Source organism: Centroberyx affinis, unplaced genomic scaffold, assembly GCF_046629955.1.
Source record: "Centroberyx affinis isolate AG114_WGS23_722 - 3 ecotype Tasmania unplaced genomic scaffold, CSIRO-AGI_Caff_v1 ptg003521l_1, whole genome shotgun sequence".
In the NCBI taxonomy this organism is placed as follows: domain Eukaryota; kingdom Metazoa; phylum Chordata; class Actinopteri; order Beryciformes; family Berycidae; genus Centroberyx; species Centroberyx affinis.
This window is the reverse complement of record NW_027281466.1, coordinates 154,710-174,645: the sequence shown is the minus strand read 5'-3', so window position 1 is coordinate 174,645 and position 19,936 is coordinate 154,710. Positions and strand designations below refer to the sequence as shown.

At 42.9% G+C, this 19,936-nt stretch overlaps 1 protein-coding gene across 1 annotated transcript in view; it reads right to left on the bottom strand.

The window, feature by feature from the left end:
• The window catches only part of plekha5 (pleckstrin homology domain containing, family A member 5), a 164,259-nt gene that overhangs the window by 17,500 nt on the left and 126,823 nt on the right, over window positions 1–19,936 (bottom strand). The window contains exons 8-14 of the mRNA XM_071539810.1: window positions 18,648–18,720; window positions 16,455–16,555; window positions 14,924–15,039; window positions 12,204–13,367; window positions 5,545–5,831; window positions 3,976–4,211; window positions 619–702 (exon numbers count right to left, since the gene is read on the bottom strand). Of these exons, the coding sequence (XP_071395911.1) occupies window positions 619–702; window positions 3,976–4,211; window positions 5,545–5,831; window positions 12,204–13,367; window positions 14,924–15,039; window positions 16,455–16,555; window positions 18,648–18,720 (2,061 nt within the window). The remainder of the gene's footprint in view (window positions 1–618; window positions 703–3,975; window positions 4,212–5,544; window positions 5,832–12,203; window positions 13,368–14,923; window positions 15,040–16,454; window positions 16,556–18,647; window positions 18,721–19,936) is intronic.

Genomic DNA, 19,936 nt, shown 5'->3' with positions numbered 1-19,936 from the left:
TACGCACACCCTTACACAAACACACACACAGCGATTTTCCACGACGGCAGTGTGTTTGGAGCGGCGGCGTAGAGAATCATCACTAGCAACAGAGGAACGCAGTCACTGTAACAAAACAGTAAATTGCAAAAGCTTTCTGGGAAATTATGTGACGATTTTTTCTCATCAAGCTGCCGAGGCGCTCTGCTGCCGTCAAGCAATCACAATATTATTCACAGCTTGGTTCAGAGAGAAATATCAGTCCTCACTCTGATTGTCGTCGGCTCAATTTGAGAGAGCGAGCGAAGACAATTTCATTTGTGCGGCGGCATTGTGTATCTGCGCTGTCATTAACAGACAATGGCACTGTCAATAATTACACTGGTCCCACTGAGAGAACTGGAGAAACAGCAATGAGTGGCTGCTGAGAATAAAACGGAGCACATCGTTGAGATAGACGTGTGTGAGGTGCGCGTCGGTGAGTGCGTGAGTGTGTGTGTGTGTGTGGAGAGCAGAGGCTGTTTTTCATTTATTCCGAAGCTCTCCAAATTCTATTCACCAGTGATGAGAATTTATTGAAAGCGGTTAAATCTCACAGTGAGTTCGAGGAGCAGGGAGGAGAGGAGTCGTGCCACTCACCGTCTTGCCTTGCAGCGACTGAGGGGTGATGGTCTGAGGAGGGATACCAGCCGGGATGGACCGGCGGTCAGGTGGGTAGCCGTACTGTGGAGAGGGATGGGACCGGGTTTGACAGCAGGAACATTTCAGTTTCACTCAAGTTCAGTTCAGGTGATCTCAATTCAATTCTGTTCAGTTTAATTCACTTTGAACAATCTGAGTGAGCAAAGAGGAATTTGTCATTACTGCATTAAAAGAGCAACATTATTAAGATAAAATAAAATAAAAAAGATGATCGTTAACATTCAAGCATAGCTGTTTCCTAATGCAGTTCTTTGTATTTCTATCTGCCCGCATCTGCTTTCTTTGGTTGCTATTATTCAATTCAATTCATTTCAATTAAATTTAATTTAAATCAGTTTGATCCCATTCATTTAAATTGGATTTAGTTGCTACAGTGGCCTAAAGAGGAATTTATCATCATTGCGTTGACAGGGGAACATTATTAATCTTAAAAAGAAACAATAACAAACATTCACGCATAGCTATTTCTTAATCCAAGGCTCTTCTCTGATCTTTCTATCTAAATCCAAAATGCTCTTTCTTTGGTTGCAAATATAGAACGAAAATTCAGTTCTCACTCACTACAATGACCCAAGAGGAATTTACTGTATCCTCTTTGCTTCTATAGATTGAACATTGTTTCAATTCAATTCAATATTTCCTAATCCAAGGCTCTTCTCTGATTTTTCTATCTGCCAAACTGCTCTTTCTATTCAATTCTCACCCACTACAATGACCCAAGAGGAATTTATCCTCTTTGCTTTTATAGATTGAACATTATCACAATTCAATTAAATTCAACTCAGTCCATTATTTCCTATTCCAAGGCTCTTCTCAGTTCTCCCTATCTGTCACTCCCTTCTCTCTTTGGTTGCGAATACAGAACAGTACGTGTGTTGCCTCGTATTTGAACATGTGTCTGAGCCGTCTAGTGCCTCTCACACAGAATACAAACTCTGTGTAGCCTCATCAGAGGTGTCACATTGGATCCCAGCCTGGGGACGGGGATTGGACCTGGGTTTTAGACTTGTGACAGGGGATTGGAGTCATCCACTAAAGTGAGAATCACACACTGACTGCAGTCTCAACTCTGCATCTCTCTCTCTCTCTCTCTCTCTCTCTTTGAAGAGTCTCATGGGAAAATCAGAAGTAACATCTGTGGACTCTTCAGATCCAGGACCATTTCCATATCTGAGATGATGGACCCCTTTAGTTTAGGATGCCAAGCACATTACCGAGTTTTTCAGCACAGGGAGGCTATATTTGTCTAATTTCTTCCTCTGATGGAGAGGCAAGACAGAAAGAAAAAGAGTGAGGAGTATGAGTGTGTGTGTGTGAGTGTGAGAGAGAGGAAGAAAGGCTAAAGAAATTGCAGCTCAGTCGAGAGAGGCTGGAGTTGCGTCAATATGGATGGAAAGATAAAGAAGAGAGTTGCAGTGTATGACACATCTGAATCTTTAGACATGGAGAGATGGTGTGATTTTCAGTCTGCATTTAAACACGATGAACATCAGGATAATTTCACACTCAACTCTCTCTTCATTTGCAGCTGTGAGTGTGTTTTTGTGCTCGACGAGTGTGTAAACCTTTTTCCATTTCAAACTTCACTTGTCTTTCCACACCTCAATGTCCTGCCTGGATTTGAATGTTTTGGTTGGTGTTTGATCTGATGTACTGAAGCTACTATCACTGCATGGCTGAAGTTTAGTATTCACAACAACTAATATCATGTTAAATGACAGTGAGGTCTATAACTGCAAAGAGATGTGGAGTGTTTATACCAGTCATCCTCAAAGTCCGGACTCCGGTCCGGATCCGGACCGAACCACAACTGTCTCCGGACTCTGAGCAAATTATACTTTTCATATGTATTATTAGTATTATCTGCGAGACTTCGCCGCAACGCAACGAGTCAAAATTCTCCGCTTTCTCCACTGCAAGCAGCGCTCTGACTGCTCCACTGTCTGTGTGAGGACGTCTACTCTGCTTTGGTTTGGTCCAATCACATTCAGCGTCCCGTCATCTCCATGACAGCGGTGAGTCGCGGACGCGACGTCATACTGTAGAGCCGCACTTTTTTTTCCAAACTTTATTTTTAAAAGAGAAGAGAACAAAGACCGGTGTAATCAAGTTGACAGCGCAGCTCGTTTCGTCAGCTGTTAGCTACTAGCCTAGATTTGGAACGTGAATCAATCTAAAATGGCGTGTTCAAAGGTGGCCAGCCTGCAGTGAGTCTGCATTCTCAACAATGAACACGGTGAAGAACGAGTACCGCAGCCGACTCACCCATGAACACTTGCATCAGTGTCTCTGCCTGGTCATCACACCTTTTGTGCCAAAGTTCAAAGTCTTGGCAGCAGACCAAAGGTGCCACTTCTCTCATTAAGCAACAGTGTTTGACACAATGTACAATAGTTCTGGACTTATTTGGACTTTGATTCTTAGGATGGTTTGATTCACCTTTGGTGGCTGGGTGTGTGAACCGGGTTTGGGGGATGGGGATAATGGGGAAATGGTGATTTGTAGCTTTAATTTAATTAAATTTTATATGTAATTTTATGTTTTATTTAATTTTATTGTATGTATTTTATATAATTTTATTTTATATTATATATATTTTATACTTAATTTTATATTATTAATTTAATAATTTAATTATAATTCGTTAAAAGCTTGACTGACCTTAATAAACGGACCTTTGTCTAATTGAAAATTTTCTTTGTGGACCTTTAAGATTTGTATTTGAGTACCCCTGGTTTATACTGTATCTATTAGAGGTGAACAACATTTATTTCCCCTACTTTTCCAGACCTTTTGTCCAATTCCCAAACTTTTTAAGACCTGGAAAACATCAAATTAAGTAAATATCTTAAGTAAACTATCTTAACTTAAGATTTGTGTTGAAAGTGCGATCTAGGGTTAGACGGATAATAACCAATAATGCCTTTTATTAAATACGAGATATCAGCAATGTCGTCCACCTTCGATATAATAGAGGTTCTTTTTATTCTATTTTAATTAAATTAAAAATTTCTTTGCACATTTTATTTATTAATGTAACTGTTCAATAATGTATTTTGTAAATTAATACTTCATTAAAAGACCTAAATATTCCATTGAAAAGATCATTTTGAATGAATTTCATTAGTATGCATTTCAGTGGAGAGTTTTAGTGTCCCATGATGGTCTAAATGCCGTTTCAGAGGCTTTTCCACCCTGAAAAGAATAAAATCCTGGGGGAAACACTAAATACTTAAAAATTAAACAACAAATTTTTCGAGTCGAACCCTAGTGTGATTGTGCAAGTGCCCTCACCTTGGCGAGGTGTGTCCTGTGTCGGCGGTCCAGCGTCACGTCTCCCCGCAGGACGGGTGACGACACCTCGGACTGGGAGCTGGGGTTGTGGGCGGCCTGCTGGCGGGGAGGGGAGAAGGTGCTGTAGAGGGCCAGCGAGCCGTGAGAGGGCGAGGTGGGGATGGAGTGGGCCACGGCGTGCTCCGAGATGTTGCCCATGGTCTTGGTGCTGGGCAGCGTGCCGTAGTGTCCCGCCGCTGGAGACACAAGATCAGGAGAAGAGAAACTCACAGTGGAGCCAACAGGTTTCCGCTGTGGATGAAGTGCACAGTGTTTTCTGTGCCGGACTTGCAAGATGAGTTTGAGGAGTTATATTCCAAAATACAGAGGGAGCCACCATTTGAAAAAATAACAACACCTTTTATCTTACAAAGTGATGGAATAAACTTACAAAACATTATGGAACAGCTGAACTTACTTAGTCAACCTTAAAGCTTACCAAACACTTTTGAGGCTGAAATTTATGAAAAAACCCAAGCAATGAAGGTGCAATTATCTTTCAAAATCAATATGCATTTAACACTTCATTGCATTTAACACTTCATTGCACATCTTAGCTAACTGGGGGCAGTTAGCTAAGAATGAAGTCAAAATATAAGTGATATAAATGACTTAATTTTTTCCATTGATGACTACGGCATTCATGATGCTAGAAGGTCAGCAGTTAGCTAACTAGCTTACAAAGATATCTATAGTCTAGTAAGGCTAGTTTGAACTTGGAAGGTCAGCTAGGCTAACTAGCTAAACTAGATAACAGTATGGCTAGATTGCTTTTTTTTCAGTTAGTGGCAAGAATGCTAGGCTTCAAAATATTAGCTTCCTCCTCTCTTACCTCTTGTCCTTTTTCACTGGGCAGGCTTGCCAGGTGTGTGTGACAAAACCAGCACAATGGCCAATCAAAACCAGCCCAAAACCAGCCCAACGGCCAATAAAACCAGCCCAAAAACCAGCACAACACCAGAACTCAAAATATGCCTCTGTGTAATTAGATACAGTATATTATCATAAATAAAATATAGCTCTGTGGTGTAGCCCAGTGGATCTCAACCTTTTTGTAGTCTCAGGGATCCCGTCTGATAAGATTTAGTTATTCTAGGTGCCGGGCGGGAGAGCATTACAGCACGTGTGTGTGCTGTGTGTGTGTACGTGCTGATCTGGAGTCAAGTTTGGTAGGATTTGGGTATAAATAAATTATTTCATTTAAAATATGGATTTTTATTTATAGATATTATTCATGTAATTTGCATGCAAAATAGCTCTACCCAGCCAGCGGACAAAACAATTGAACCCGCGTCAACACTTCAAAAGTAGCCCAATTCCGCGTGAAAACCGCGGACCTGGCAACCCTGTCACTGGGCTTCAGTCTAATTACTAGCCAGAAAAACATATTTGGCTCCGCCCACTGAGGTTTAGCTCAACCAATTAGATTCATTCTGCCTCCGAGAAATGTTTACAGAACTGAAACTCCAGTCTGCACCTCCATTGATCTCAGGACAGTAAGTAGTATTGTTATTGTTTTTGTATCTGTACCATTGGGCGGAGCCAGACTTTGCCTGGAGAAGGCCTGCCTCTGCTGCCACTCGTACAGCTGCCACATGGTGTCGTCCCTCATTGACCGCCTCTTCTCCGCCGCCGTGACGGTGACGGTGGAGGCGGGACGGAGAGCCCGGTCGTACACGGAGCCGGCCACACTGCAGATGCTGTCGGGCCTCATCATGGCGTTGCGGGGCAGCGTGCGGTAGCCCTCCGGGTAGCGGGGCACGATCTGGGCGCGGTGGCTGGGCATGTTCCTGGGTAAAGTCTGGTAGGAGGTAATGCTAGGAGAGGAGGGGAGAGGAGAGGAGAGGAGAGGAGAGGGATCAACAAACGGATGAAGGAATGAATGATGCCATTTACAGTTTACATTTTAGGCATTTTGCTGATGCACTTAACTAAATAATAATAACAGTAATGTGATACTTTCTACTTTCTATCTCTGTCTCGCTTGTCCCCCCTCCACAGAGAGGTCAGAGGTCAGAGAACAGAACAGAAGCCTTGGAGCTGGCAGGGAGGCAACTTGTGATAAGCTTCAACTAGAATAAGCTTCAGTTCCTAGATCACAAACATTTCGCCAATTATAATCAAGGACATCAAGGAGTGGCAGAAGGGATTTTTCTTTCTTTTTTATGTTAAGATAAGAGCATATATTGTAAAAAATCAATCAAACTTTGAGGAAATTAACAAATATGCACATACTGTAACTGAATAAATGAATGAATAAGTCACTTTTTCAGTCAGTCAGTGACTCATTAATCTTGCCCAGACGGCGCATTTTCTTTCCCCCACCGCCTGCACCAGGAGGTTTAGCATAAAACACTTGTTAGGGGGAATGAAACAGAAGAAAGGTGTTTGCACCAATCAAGACAACAAAAATATAAATAAAATACAAAAAAAAAAAAAAAATCAAGCTTGAGGGGTTGAGGGGCTTGGTTATGCAATCTAGCTTTAACTTAATGTAGTGATGCAAATTTGATTGAGGCATAAGAAGTGAGATTTACCAGCTCTGCAGCAGATATGAAAACTTCTACAGTGATTTGTAAGTTGCTTGATCTTCAGGCTACTCCTTCCCTCCTCCACTCACTCACATGTAGCACTTGTTCATACAATATGACCTGGTAACTGGTTTCAGCTACAAAAAAGACTGAAAAATACTGAATAAGAACAACCACAGAGCAGAGGCATCCACAAAATACACATTAAACACCTGCACTCACTGTTATCCAATACCCACTGAATCAATAACCTTAATCAAAGTGTAATGAACAGGAACCAGCTTGATTACGTGTGTGTGTGTATGTGTGTGTGTGTGTGTGTGTGTGTGTGTGTGTATTTATGTGGAGGGGCATGTGTGGGTCTAATCAAACTTCTTTTATTAACAAAGCCCTGCTTCACTTTCACTTCTCGTTTGACCTGGGAACATGAATTAATGAGGAGTTCGTTACCAGGCTAGCCATTAGCATCGAATCATAAAATGGATGTCTTCGTTCTATAGACTGTGGCTTTGACCTTAGTAAGGCGCAGAGTACAGAGTACAGAGTGATATATATTATGGTCGTTGTCACTGCAGCCGCCTATTGCCATTTGTCACCTAGATGGGTAGAGCATCACATGCTCTCTTCATCTCATTTCACCTCTGAAATCAACTCAGAGACGAGGGAAAAATAAAGAGAGAGAGAGAAGAAAGAAAGAGAGAGAGAGGCAGCTACTTCATGCTTGCAAGTCAACCATTTACATTTCTGATGCCCTGATCCACAGCAACTTATTATAATGAAGTTTATTTGAATAGTACTTATTAAACACTATTAAAAACAGAGTTACTAAGTGCCTCACATAAAACTGAAAAGGAAAATAGCAAAAATAAAATCACTGGACAGAATAAAGCACATGGTAAAACAAAGCTTGACATGAATTTAAAAGAAAGTGCAATGAAAATAAAACAATAAGGGAATAAAACACAGTTAAGAAAAACTAAAATGAATGAAAGGCCTTTCGAAAGAAGAATGAAAGAAGAATTTACAATGAGCCACTGAGATAAAGTGCCTTGCTCAAGGACGCTTTGAGATATTGTTGTGGAGATCAACCCAGTAACCCTCTGGTTACAAGACAGACAAGTGTGTAAAACTCACAAACCAGAGTTGTGACAGTGGTGTTGTGCTCAAAATACAATCTGTTACAGATTACTGATTACCTGCTTAAAGATGCAACCGGCAACACAAGACTCAACAATATCGCTTTGGATTTGTTTGGATCATTTTAGCTCCATTGAGTATAATAATAAATAGACAATTTGCTCCATTTGTTACAGACTGTAATTTGTATAGTCTCATTATGATGATTAACAACCAGTCTCATTTATTTTAAGTTGTCCACAGTGTCACAATCTAATGTCCTTCCTTAGTAATCACTTTTTAATTTTCTCTTTTACTTTTTATATGAATCACAGTTGCAGATTACAGTTACCGATACTAACCGTTTATTCAATTTACCCAGGGGGAAAGTTGACTGCACACACATGCTGTTTTGCAACAAACATGCTGCACATTCACACAGCTGCACACATTCACATTTGAGAACTTCCCAGTATAACCACAGTTGTACTGGGAAGGGATTTGAACCACCAACCTAGCAGTCACAACCCTGCCATCCCCTTTTTGAGCTAGACAGACAGACAGATACTGTAGCAGCCACAGAGAGTGATTCACTGTTTGAAGTTATGAGTAACTATTTAAGTTATGAATATACTGACATTGATTCTTGAAAAGTAGGAACACCAAGGGAAAATTATCTCCTGCTGATCCCACCCTAAGTCAAAATAGAGTGGTATTTTGCTTGAAAGCCTACAGGCTATACAGACATCAATACACCATTTAAACTCCAAAGCAGTGTTTCCTCTGAATTTATTTAGCAGTGATTTAGTCTTACTGTCATCTAAAACCAAAATAAGTAACTCCAAATGTTTTAGAAGTAATGATTTTATTAGGATTAAAAAAACATCTCTAGCACTACAACCTTAACTTGAAACATAACTCAGACCCAAACAGCGACAGATATGGGACAAAACTAGAATTATCCCCCCAAGCGCCACAGCTGCATAACATTACAGAGGAAAAACTGCTCCAAAGTATATTTAAAACTCATTGTTCAGCTGCTATATGAGGTCAATCCTTGTATCTAGAACTTAGCCAGTTAGAGAGGAAAACATATTTTAACCCAGAGAGAAAAAAAACGCCAATAGTGGGACAATCTGCCACAGGGGGAACTATGCTCTTATTCAGGACTGGGCCTTTAATGGGGACATCCACACTGAAAAACACCATTACTCCTGTGATGTCGGACAGTTTCGTATTGATTTTTTCTTAACTTTCGAAGTCTCTCTTAAAGCAAGACATAATAAAAAAACAAGATTCTGTCGCTGATGCCAAAGAAAAGAAACAAATCTTGAACTCTGTCCAAGTCTGTGGGAACATTTGGCGTATGGGAAAATTTGTATTAGCACTATTAGGAATTAATTTGGATAAATTCTGAATTACTAATTTGGATGCAGACTCCACAGACTGGGTCGGTCTCAATATTACAGTCAGTGAAGCAGCCACACTTGCTGACACTGCAGAATAGGGGCTTCATTCTGGTTTTTAACTTAAGGCAAATTTGTTCATGTCAACAATATTCACTGTGCTATCTAAGATCTTAGAATAAGTATAAGAATAATAAGTAACACATTATTTTGCAATGGCCTGATTCCACTGTATTAACACGTTCATTGACTTTTGGAAAGTTGCCTTCTGGTCAACAGTTAATCGCAATTTCATCACATTTTTTTATCACATTTCTTACTGTGTAAGTACAATAGTGGAATAAAGCCATTGCAAAGTGTTAATAATACAAAAATGAAAGATCACAATAACATGAATACAAGTGGCTGCTAAATGCCTAAAATGAAAAAGGAAATGTGTGCATTTGGGGGAATTCTCCCTTTAAAGTGTAGCAGAAAGTAACTGCAGTCTTGGAGAAGCTTCCTAGGATCCTCACAAGGAACAATAAAAAAATAAAAAAATCAAACTCAGCTGCAGATAACAGATAAAGGGCTGCTAGCAGGCAGACATGCTAAGGGAAGGGAAAGGAAAGACGGTATCTATCACAATCACAAAGAAACACATCGTATCTACGAGGATATGCATGGGAGCACATGTGACACACACACACACACACACACACACACACACACACACACACAAACTAGCTTATTCTTTGCATTTGAAGATCACAAGATGCATACACATACACAAGCGCACATACACAAGTGTTATGGCTTATGCTTTGCAATTCAAGTTCAAGAGACACGTACACACATGCACAAGCACACACATATACACACGTACACACACATGCACACTCTAGCAACCCTACACAGGGCTGTAATCAGTTCTAACACCACTGTATCTAGCTGTGCCCACTTTAAATAATGTGGCTGTTTGCAGAAGCAAGACTCGGTGTTAACAACGATAACAATCAGTCCTACAACAAACTTCCTCTATTTCCCTCCTTTGCGGCGGCCGCTGATAAAGATGACAAATGCAGCTCGGTAGCGCTCAGCTTGCTCTGCTCTCATTACAGTCTCATTTCCATGACTTATTCATGGCAACAGGAGGAGAGAGGAAGAGCTGAGAGCAAATGTAGCCCCGGCGCTCCGCACTTCTGTTCTGTTGTGTTCCTCCGGCCGGCCGGCTAAACGGCAGCTAAACGCCAACCCGCCCGACCGAGATACACATCAGCGGCGACACAAAAAGCTTTCAGCTCCCTCTGGCCTGCTAGGTCAGAGCAAGGACAGAGGCAGATAGACAGCCAGTGAGTGGGTGGAGGGGGAAGATAGGGCAAAGCAAGAGATCAAAAAAAGGGTTTTAGATCTTCCAGAGCACCGGGCTGCCGGGATGAGAGGTCGCCCTTGGTTTGTAGCCAGAAACTCTGTGAATACCGTGAAGGTGCGAGTGTGTGTGAGGCCGCATTTTTGCCACCGCTCAGCTTTTTTGAAAACAAATTTGGTGTTCAGGCTCTGAAAAACAAACTATACTACATCTACATAAAATGAAAGTGCAGCCAACCCTTTCAGACCGCTGGGATTTTGATGAGGAGTGCTGGGTACTTTACTATTTGGCTTCTGCTGTCAGAATAATACTGTTTTGCTACCACTGCAATAAAATAGCTCTGCGATTTAAAGGCAATCTTTTCTGAAGGGAGAAAGTCAGAGTGAATAGCCTCTTTGGTGTAGTGACAATTTCGGAAACTGTTACGTCTGAAGAGATTGATTTTTTTTGCAACCTGAGAAGTCATGGGTCTCATAGGGTTTTGCTGATACATCTCAGCTGTCTAACTGTTGCTGCTGAGAGGAGCATGGACAGCAATGTTAAATTGAAATTACCAACCAATAGTCTTTCTGCTTGAGCTCCAAGTTTAGTTTTTCAATATATTTTGTTGTCTAGTTTTAGCTTAGTTGCACAGTGATAAAACATAGAGGTGAAGTGTTAAAAAAACAAAAAACATAGAATATAATGATAAAAACAGAAAGAAGACAAACAAAATACTAATTTGTGGATGTGAGATGTAAAAACTCTAGAGGCTTATAAAACCATCAATAATCTCAAAATGAACTAAAGAAACAAATAAATGAACAAAACAAAACATCCATGATGGCAAGGAGAGATAAAACTGGATGGGATGACTGAATTTAGACAACATCAGAACATAACGTGTTGTAACACAATAGAACAACAATAAGATGCATAAAATGACAAGAGAAATACAATAAGAGGAATACGACTGGTGCAGTCACAGCTCAAATTCATCCTTGGAGGACTGAAACCTTACAGTTGGCTGTGAGAGAGATCCGGCTTGCTAGACTGGCCTCCCACAGCCAGGCTGCCATCTTCTCTGGCTTATGCTTCTCCCTCTGCTGAGAGACTGGCTGGCTGGCTGTCTCTCTCTACTCTTAACCTGCTTACTCAAGTAAACTGGATTTTGGGTCGACACATGTAAACATCATAACTTAATTAAGAATAACCTGATTATGAGAAACCCTGTTAAGATGCCTGTCTTACTCACAAATTAAACAGGTTAGTGTGGCATGGAAACATCTTTCACTTTTGGTTTTCCCCAAACTCAGACTTGCACAAGGTTATGGGTATATTATAATCTATCAATAAAAAATAAGCTGGGGAGCAGTATTTAGTATTACTATTGAGATCATCTCTTTCCTCTGGATTAGAAGTAACCTATTAATGAACTCCCATTACTTTTACTCTTTCATGGTGACCTCATGCTGCACCAGTAGGCATAAATATAAATTTCTAACCAATAAAACCATCAGATTTTTGAACAGTCCGCCCCCTCCGCACCACTCCCATCAAATAAAACTGCCTTTCTCTCCCTGACTCATATTCAATTGTTTTAGACTTTTGAATGATCCCTCACTGCAAGTAAAGATGCCATTTCATGGGGTCTTTAACCTGAATATAATAAGCATAACCTTACGCATACAATCACAATGAATAAGGCAAACACACGCAGTGCAGCTTGTTCTTTGGACCTGAAGATGAAGAGACATATGAAGATACACACTCTCTCTCTCACACACACACACCCTCACACAGTCTCACCTCCTGTTGTCATCGTCCAGTCCTCTCCTGTGTGTGCGGACCCAGTGCTCCAGCTGCTGCATGGAGCTGGTCCTGGACAGGCCTCTCTCCGCCTCCTGAGCTGGAGCCTGGGTCTTTCCTGCCCCCCTGGCCAGGCTGCCGTCCACCTCCGCCGGGCTGCAGTCCCCAGGCTGCTCCCCGGACCCGGACCCGGCCCCGGCCCCGGACCCGGAGCCGTTCACCTGCGGGGCCTTGTGGAGGTTGAGGGTGGCCTGGCCCTGGCGAGAGGCCGAGACCGCGGCCGCAATGGCGGCGGCCTGAGCCGGCTGCAGCTTGATGCTGCTGATTTTAGTCAGAGACCTCTCTGCGCTCGGGTCCCTCTGGAAGCCGTACTTATCCCCCTCACGAAGCGTAGCGTACTTGTCTCCCTCTCTGAGCGTAGCGTACTTGTCTCCCTCTCTGAGCGTAGCGTACTTGTCCCCTTCTCGGAGCGTGCTGTATTTCTTCACTTCCTTCACAGTGCCGTATTTGTCCACAACCTGTATGGTGCCGTACTTGCCCTCCGTCTCTCTCAGCGTGCCGTACCTCTCTGTGTCTTTCAACGACAGCTGCCTCTTCACTTCCTTATGAACAACATATTTCTGTCCGTCTTTTTGGAGAGTGTGCCGGTCTCCCACTTTCTGCAGTGCAAACTTTTCTCCGTCCTTCGTGAGCAAGTACTTCTCTGCGTCTTTCGGCGGGGCGTATTTCTCCTCCGCCGGCGGCACGGTGTACTTTTCATCGACTTTCTGGACTGCGTACTTCTCCAGGTCTCTGTGAATGGCGTACACCTCTCCGTCTTTCTGCAGCGAGTATTTCTCACCGTCCTTCCGCAGCATGTACTTCTCTCCGTCCTTGTGCAGGAGGTACCTCTCGCCGTCCTTCTGGAGCATGTAGCTCACCCCGTCTTTCTTCAGGGAGTACCTGTCCCCGTCTCTCTGTAAGGTGTAGTATTCCCGCTCCCTCTGGCCGTTGTGTTTCTCCGGATCTTTTTGCCGCTTGTCGTCGGCGCGCGACAGGGAGTGCTGTCGGACGGGCTCGCGGTTGCGTTCGTTGTTTTGGATCTCAGGCCGGGTCAGGACTCTGTGGTTCAGCAAGTTGTTCAACTCCTGAGGCGTCCGCTGGTCCACTTTCAACTTGTCCAATCTGGGAAGAGAGAGAGAGAGGGAGAGAAAGAGATAGAGAGACAGAGAGGGAAACAGAGATGTGCAGGGACCAAGAAGAAAAGAAAAAAAATCTCAGGGATTTCAAATATAACTTCTTAGTTCTAAGAAATAAAAGTTTTGGTTGAAGCTAGTGTCAAAGCCCCTGTGTTTGTCTGACAGCCCTTCTCTCTCTGTCTCACTCTCCCTCTGTTTCTTTCTTCCCCTGGACTTCCTCTCCTTCTCCCTTTCCGATACACCCCATCTACTTCAGAGAACAGAGAAGAAGAGAAGCAGCAGCCCGAGGTTTTCATCGACGTGAGTGTTGTAGCTGTGCCGCCATCTTCTGCAGCTTCTCTCTCTCTCCCTGACAGAACAGGGACTCAGGGAGGACAGGGGGGAGTTTGGGTTAGCTGAGTATCGCCCTATTAAGGATAGTGAAGAATAATGGCTTTTTTCTTAAAACCGACTACTTTTGGTTAGGCCACTCTTCATCTCTTCCAGATTTGACTACTACTTAATAAATACTACTACTACTACTACTACTACTACTACTACTAAATAAATACAGATTGAACATCAGACTGTGAATGACTGCAAGCAAATTTCTCTTCACCCACGATTTCAGACACCGTCCTCCACACCACTGCTCTTTTATTTTGTCACACTTTATCGGCCAAAAATGCCTCATATAATATTGGAGAGTTATTCATGCCTTCATTTCGTCACGGTTGGATTATTGTAACTCTCTGTTCTCGGTCTCTCTCCACTCCACTACAGCTAGTCCAGAACGCAGCTGCCAGGATCTTAATTGGCACCAAAAACGAGAGCATATTTCACCAGTTCTTGCATCTTTGCACTGGCTGCCTGTTAGTTTTTAGAGTTGATTTTAAAATTTTACTGATCACTTTTAAAGCCCAGATGGGTTTGACCCCTTGTTATATTCCAGACCTTTTAACCCCTAGATTTTGGAACAACCAACCAGAAGAGATTAAGCTGGCTGAGTCTGTTTTTTCTTTTAAATCTCTCTTTAAAACTCATTTTTATAGACTAGCCTTCTTGTGATTCTTTTACCATTCCTCTCTGTTCTATTGTTCTTATTTCCTTTTACTGCTGCCTTGTTTTTAACTTTTCACTTTTTTAGTCTCTGTTTTTTTGTACTGTTGTGTACTGCTTCTTTTATTTTGTAAAGCACTTTGTAAACTTTGTTTTGGAAAGGTGCTATATAAATAAAGTGTATTATTATTATTATTATTCTCCTCCATATGGAGAGGAACAAATGACAGGCGGAACTAGTTTTGTGATGTTTTGTGAAGGAACTTAATCAAGCAGACACACACTATTCACCTGATTGGTTAACGCCTTTGTTAACCAGTCAAGTCAATGTGATTTCAGCTGTATTTTATTTTACTATGCTCTCATTCTGGTTACTCTTTAAAAGAAACATGGTGCTTCCTCCATAGTGGCGATCTGGCTCAACCATATCTCTCCTGTTACACAGCCAGCGCCACCATTGGATACATGTTTGTTTGTGGGCGTGTCCCTGTGGTGTGCACCGACCTTCTGATTGGTTCAGTGTGGACGAGCGCAGCGTCTGTCATAACCTTCATCCAGGACTCCATGTCTTTGGCTGTGTCAGTGCAGAAATAATAGGTCCGCATGTTGGGGTGAGTGGCCTGGAAATGCAAGGGGAGAGAGACAGAGAGAGAGTGAGAGAGAGAGAGAGAGAGAGAGAGGAAGGGAGTCAGACAGACAGACAGAGACACAGACAGAGATAGATAGAGAGATAGAGAGATAGAGACATAGACAGATAGATAGATAGATAGATAGATAGATATAGACAGACAGATAGATAAATAGAGTCAGAGAGTGAGAGAGACAGCGAGAGAGAGAGACAGAGAGAGAGAGAGGGAGAGAAAGAGACAGAGAGAGAGAGACAGAGAGAGAGGGAGAGAGATAAAACATGAGTGTGAGAAGCAGCTTTGGATGGCGACCTTGAGATACCAGCAGGGAGTCTTTACATCAGCTGCGTTGGCAGAAGAGTGTTTTTTTTTATGTGTGTGTGCACGCGTGTGTGTGTGTGTGTGTGTGTGTGCACACGCACGCTGCTGCCTGTTTCTTGCCTGCCTCTCTCTGTGTGTGTTTCAGCTCAAGTGCAAAAACACCCAAGTGTGAATGTCTTCAAGGCTGTTTGAGTTCTCTCTTTATTTATCTTGGCAAAGGTGGAGCTGCATAAATAAGAGTGACACCGAGGTGCCGCCCTAACTAGTTAGTGTTAGTGTGTGTGTGCGTGTGTGTTTGTATGTGTTTGTATGTGTTGTGTATGTGTGTGTGTGCACGTGCGCTAGACAGCTGTGAGTAACTGGAAGGACACACATGGGATCTTTTTAGAGTCACAGGAATACTGTACAGGTTAGACTATAGGAGTTCAAATATTCCTCTATTTATATACAAACATGTTCAAAGATGTTTGATGAAGACATGCTTCATATTGGATTGACTGGAGTGGTTACATTTACTTTTTTTGCAGGCTGTTTTGAACGAACTCCAGTCAACGCATCACAACAGGACTCGGTGTTACTTGGCTCTCCTCACTAAAAAAATTACTAAAATCCTTCCAAGTTTGCATCATTTGAACTGGAAAGCATCCACTTAGCAGGTTTAACTCATTTAAATTAGACGAGCTGCTGTTGTCGACCAATCAGGGTCCAGTATTGTGACTGGTCTGCCTCGGAGGACTTGGTCTTCAAATATATTCAATAAATATCCTTTTACCTAAGCTACATTTATTTTCAAAACATCAGAAAGAGCATTATTCTTATCCTGAGCCATAGTAAATCTGAAAACAAAATAATGAATATGGGACCTTTGAGAACACTTATGCATAGGGCAAGGTTTTATCATCATCACCACTAATTTAAGCATAAAAATTAATGCATCAACGCATTAACTCAATAAAGAGATAAAGCAAATATGGAGGTTGCTGATGCACTGTAACCTTAAAAGTACATATTACAAAATACGTAGAAGAACATATCGAAATCATAGGCCAAAGTAACTTTTTAACAGAAAAGAGGACAAATGGATTCACCTTGAAGGCGTATTTCCTGCTGATGTGGTCATCCACCGACAACATGGAGATGTGGAAGCTGGGCAAGAGGATGCTTCCCAGGATGCCCTCCTCTTTGTCATCTGCACCACAGAGGAAGAAGAGTCAGCATGTTACCCGCGTTCTAACAGGAAGGGCAATATATATTACAGCAGGACATTTAAAGGTCCAAACTCGTATTGACCTGCTGGAACTAGAACTGCTGAAGCTTGAGGTTTGGATCAGGTTCAGGTTCAGTGGAAATAGGATTATTAGTAATTTATTAGTCGCAAATTAGGCTTTAGTTTAAGGGTTCAAGTTGAGGGTAATAAAAATCAATGAAACTATTCCCGTTGGGTTTGGTTCATGTTTGGCTCTGATTAGGATTTTGGGGGGAGGTTGGGATGGGAAGTCACACTCCATATAGGCCGAAAGAGTAAAAGTCAAAAATAAAGTTGCATATTTTGGCAGTGTCAAACATGGGGCAGAAATTCCCATTTTCAGAGAACACCCTGATATGTTTTCCACGGCCTCCAGATTTTGTTGTCCAGAGGATTTGTAATGTGTTATTAAGTCTCTCTTTTGACTATCTGAACACGGCGGTATACCTTTATCTTATCCGCGGTGTGATGGCTGACTAGTCTAACAGGATGAGATGGAACAAAACCTACTGGGGCTTATCAGGGAACGGCAGACAGAGAGAGAAAGAATGAGCTGATTGGGCGTACGCGCTCTGTCCATTTTCTGTGTGAACTACAATCTTCTTTCCCTCGCTGTGTGTGGTGCACAGCTTGAAACACATGCACAGCTGAGGACGGGCTTTCCAGTGGCTGCAACACAAAGAAAACAGTGCTTTCTGCTCTGTTTTTTTTTATTTATTTTTTTTTGCCTTCACATATCAGACGCCAAACAGTTGCAAAGTACAAAAGACATCTGCTCCATTGCCATGAACACATTACAGTCGACTCGCCTAACCAAGTAAATATTTATTGATACCACATCAAAAAAGCCTTTTAACAACAATCTGAACTGATGGATGTTAGGATGGTAATGACTGCATCGTTCCTATCGCCTCTCTGCGCTCTCTATAGGAAGATGCGGTTTTAATCGGAGCGTTGGACTAAAAACTAAAGGCGGTGTGATGCAAACAGAGACATGTCTGCTGCACCGACTGCAGCAAAAACCTACACAGCCCCGAGCCAGCACTGCTGTTTGCTTTAACCAAGCTTGTACGGTGAGCCTCGCAGCTCTTCCTTCCCGCTCTCTACTGCTGAATTATTGAGATACGGAGAGAGAGAGAGAGAGAGAGCAAGAGAGAACAGAGAGGGAGAGAGAATGAGTGAGCTGGCATGCAGAGAGATAGGTACATACCGCAATGAGTGGGTGTTTTCTTTATAAACTTTTTTTTGGGGAGGGATTGACATTTCAAGTTACTTTAATAGTCTCGCTGAGGTTTCCAGGAAAGGCCGCAAACCTGTTATGCAAACTTATGTTTGGCCAAATGAGCTCCTGGAGACAAAGACTGTATCTAGATGAGATGTACACCAGGAGAGATGCTCGAAAACAGACTCCTTATCGTCCCTGCTCATGCAAAAAGAATTAAGGAAAACAACTCTAAACTCTGCAAACACCACCCAGCCTGAGTGACAGAAGGTACTTAAAATAAAGTGATAGAGCAAAGAGAAGAAAAATGGAAAGAGAAGAGGTTATTATCAGAAAGCCGAGCACGTCATTGTCCTTCCTAAGGACGCCTCCTCTCTCTCGTCTCTCGCTAGCTAAGCCAATAAACATCCAATTCTCCCCTGGGTTTGTCATGAAAGCGGCCACTGATTGCGCTCTGGGAGCGGCTAATTTGTCAATTTATGGAGATGGAAAAACTCTCTCAAGGGTTTAGGAGACACGAGGAGGAAGAGATGAGCTTTTCTAAACGTAAAGTTCCAAATTGGTGGTGGTAGTGGGTGGGCGTTACAACTTTGGGTCAAAGCAAGGACTACTACTTTTAACTGGCAAGGACACTTGAGGCAGGACGGCCTGGCGGTTAGAAAGCCCGTCCCGTAACCCAAAGATCACGAGTGCAATCCTGTGGCTCTGGATAAAAGCATCAATTAAATACATTTAATTGAAAGACAACATACATTTGGATGCATGTGTGTGTGTGTGTGTGTGTGTGTGTGTGTGTGTGTGTAAGCTCCTCACCGCGGTAGTAGAAGAGGCACATATCAGATAGAACGAACCACCTCTTCTTCCATAGCTTCATGCCTGTGCTGTCCTGGAGGGGTCAAAGGGCAAAGGCCATCAGTCAGTCAGTCAGTCAGTCAGTCAGAGGGTAGTAATTACAGTGAACACACTCTCTCTCTCTCACATACACACACAATCTCTCTCTTTTGATCCTCTCTTATTTCACTCCTCTCTTCACCTTCTGTCTCTCTCTCTCTCCAGCTCTCTCTCTCCCCCTCTGGCTGCTTCTATTAACCAGCTTCTCTCTCCTCCTCTGAGACAAATTGCTCTGTTTTATCTCTTCATAACGCGGTGACAAATTTGCCTCTCTGGCACTCGGGGCGAAGGCCCGCGCTTTGTTCTCTCCGCTGTTGCCCCGGCTCTTTTCTCTCCGCCTGTCGTAATGACTGCAGTGCTCGACGGCCCGCCTTTATCCGCCACAATAACGAGTTCAAGACCGTTCGTTTGTTCCACTTGTGTTTTTTTGTGCGGTTTTCTGTTTGCAACGCCGCCTGCCGCACACACACAGAGCTACAAAGGAAACGGAGCCTTGGGTAAACAGGAATGACATGTTCTGCGTTGAGGGAGCACTTTCCTTGACAGGTTTTTGGGGGGGGAGGTGTGTGTGTGTGTGTGTGTGGGGAAGGGAAGGGAAGGGGGCGTAGTGTGAAGAGTAAATCGATTTTACTCTCAATGTGACTACAGTGAGTGGCGGTGGAGAGGCCGAGGCCGAGCTGAGATGGAGGATATTGACAGCGGCTTTTAACTCGGGTTGGAAGCTGCGGCCGGCCTGAATGTGCTCGATGAGGTTCTCCTCGGGGGAGCTCACGCTGCTCGGAGGTCCAGAGACCGATTGACGGATTGACCCGCAGCAGATCTCGGCGGAGGGGAGAAAATTGCTCAACTTGCACCGAGCGGGTGGAGCGGGTGGAGCGGTAATGAGTGAACCTAGCTGAGCCTGAAGCAACCTGACCTCACAGAAAAACGTGCAATGAGCATGACTTGTTAACAGTAACAGTAACATTACGTGTTGGAGGAACGTAAAGTGTTAAAATTACATAAGCTCGAAACGGTTATGTGAAGGAGACACGACTATAAACAGGAATAGTGTCACATTGGGGTTCGATTCCCAGCTTGTACGAAGGAAATCTACTGTGATTCATTTTGATTTTCAGCGAACATGTTTCTTATTTAACCATGACCAAAGCCTTTCCCTGACCTTAACCAAAGTTGTTTTAGTTGCCTAAACTTAAGCGTTTAGGCCAACC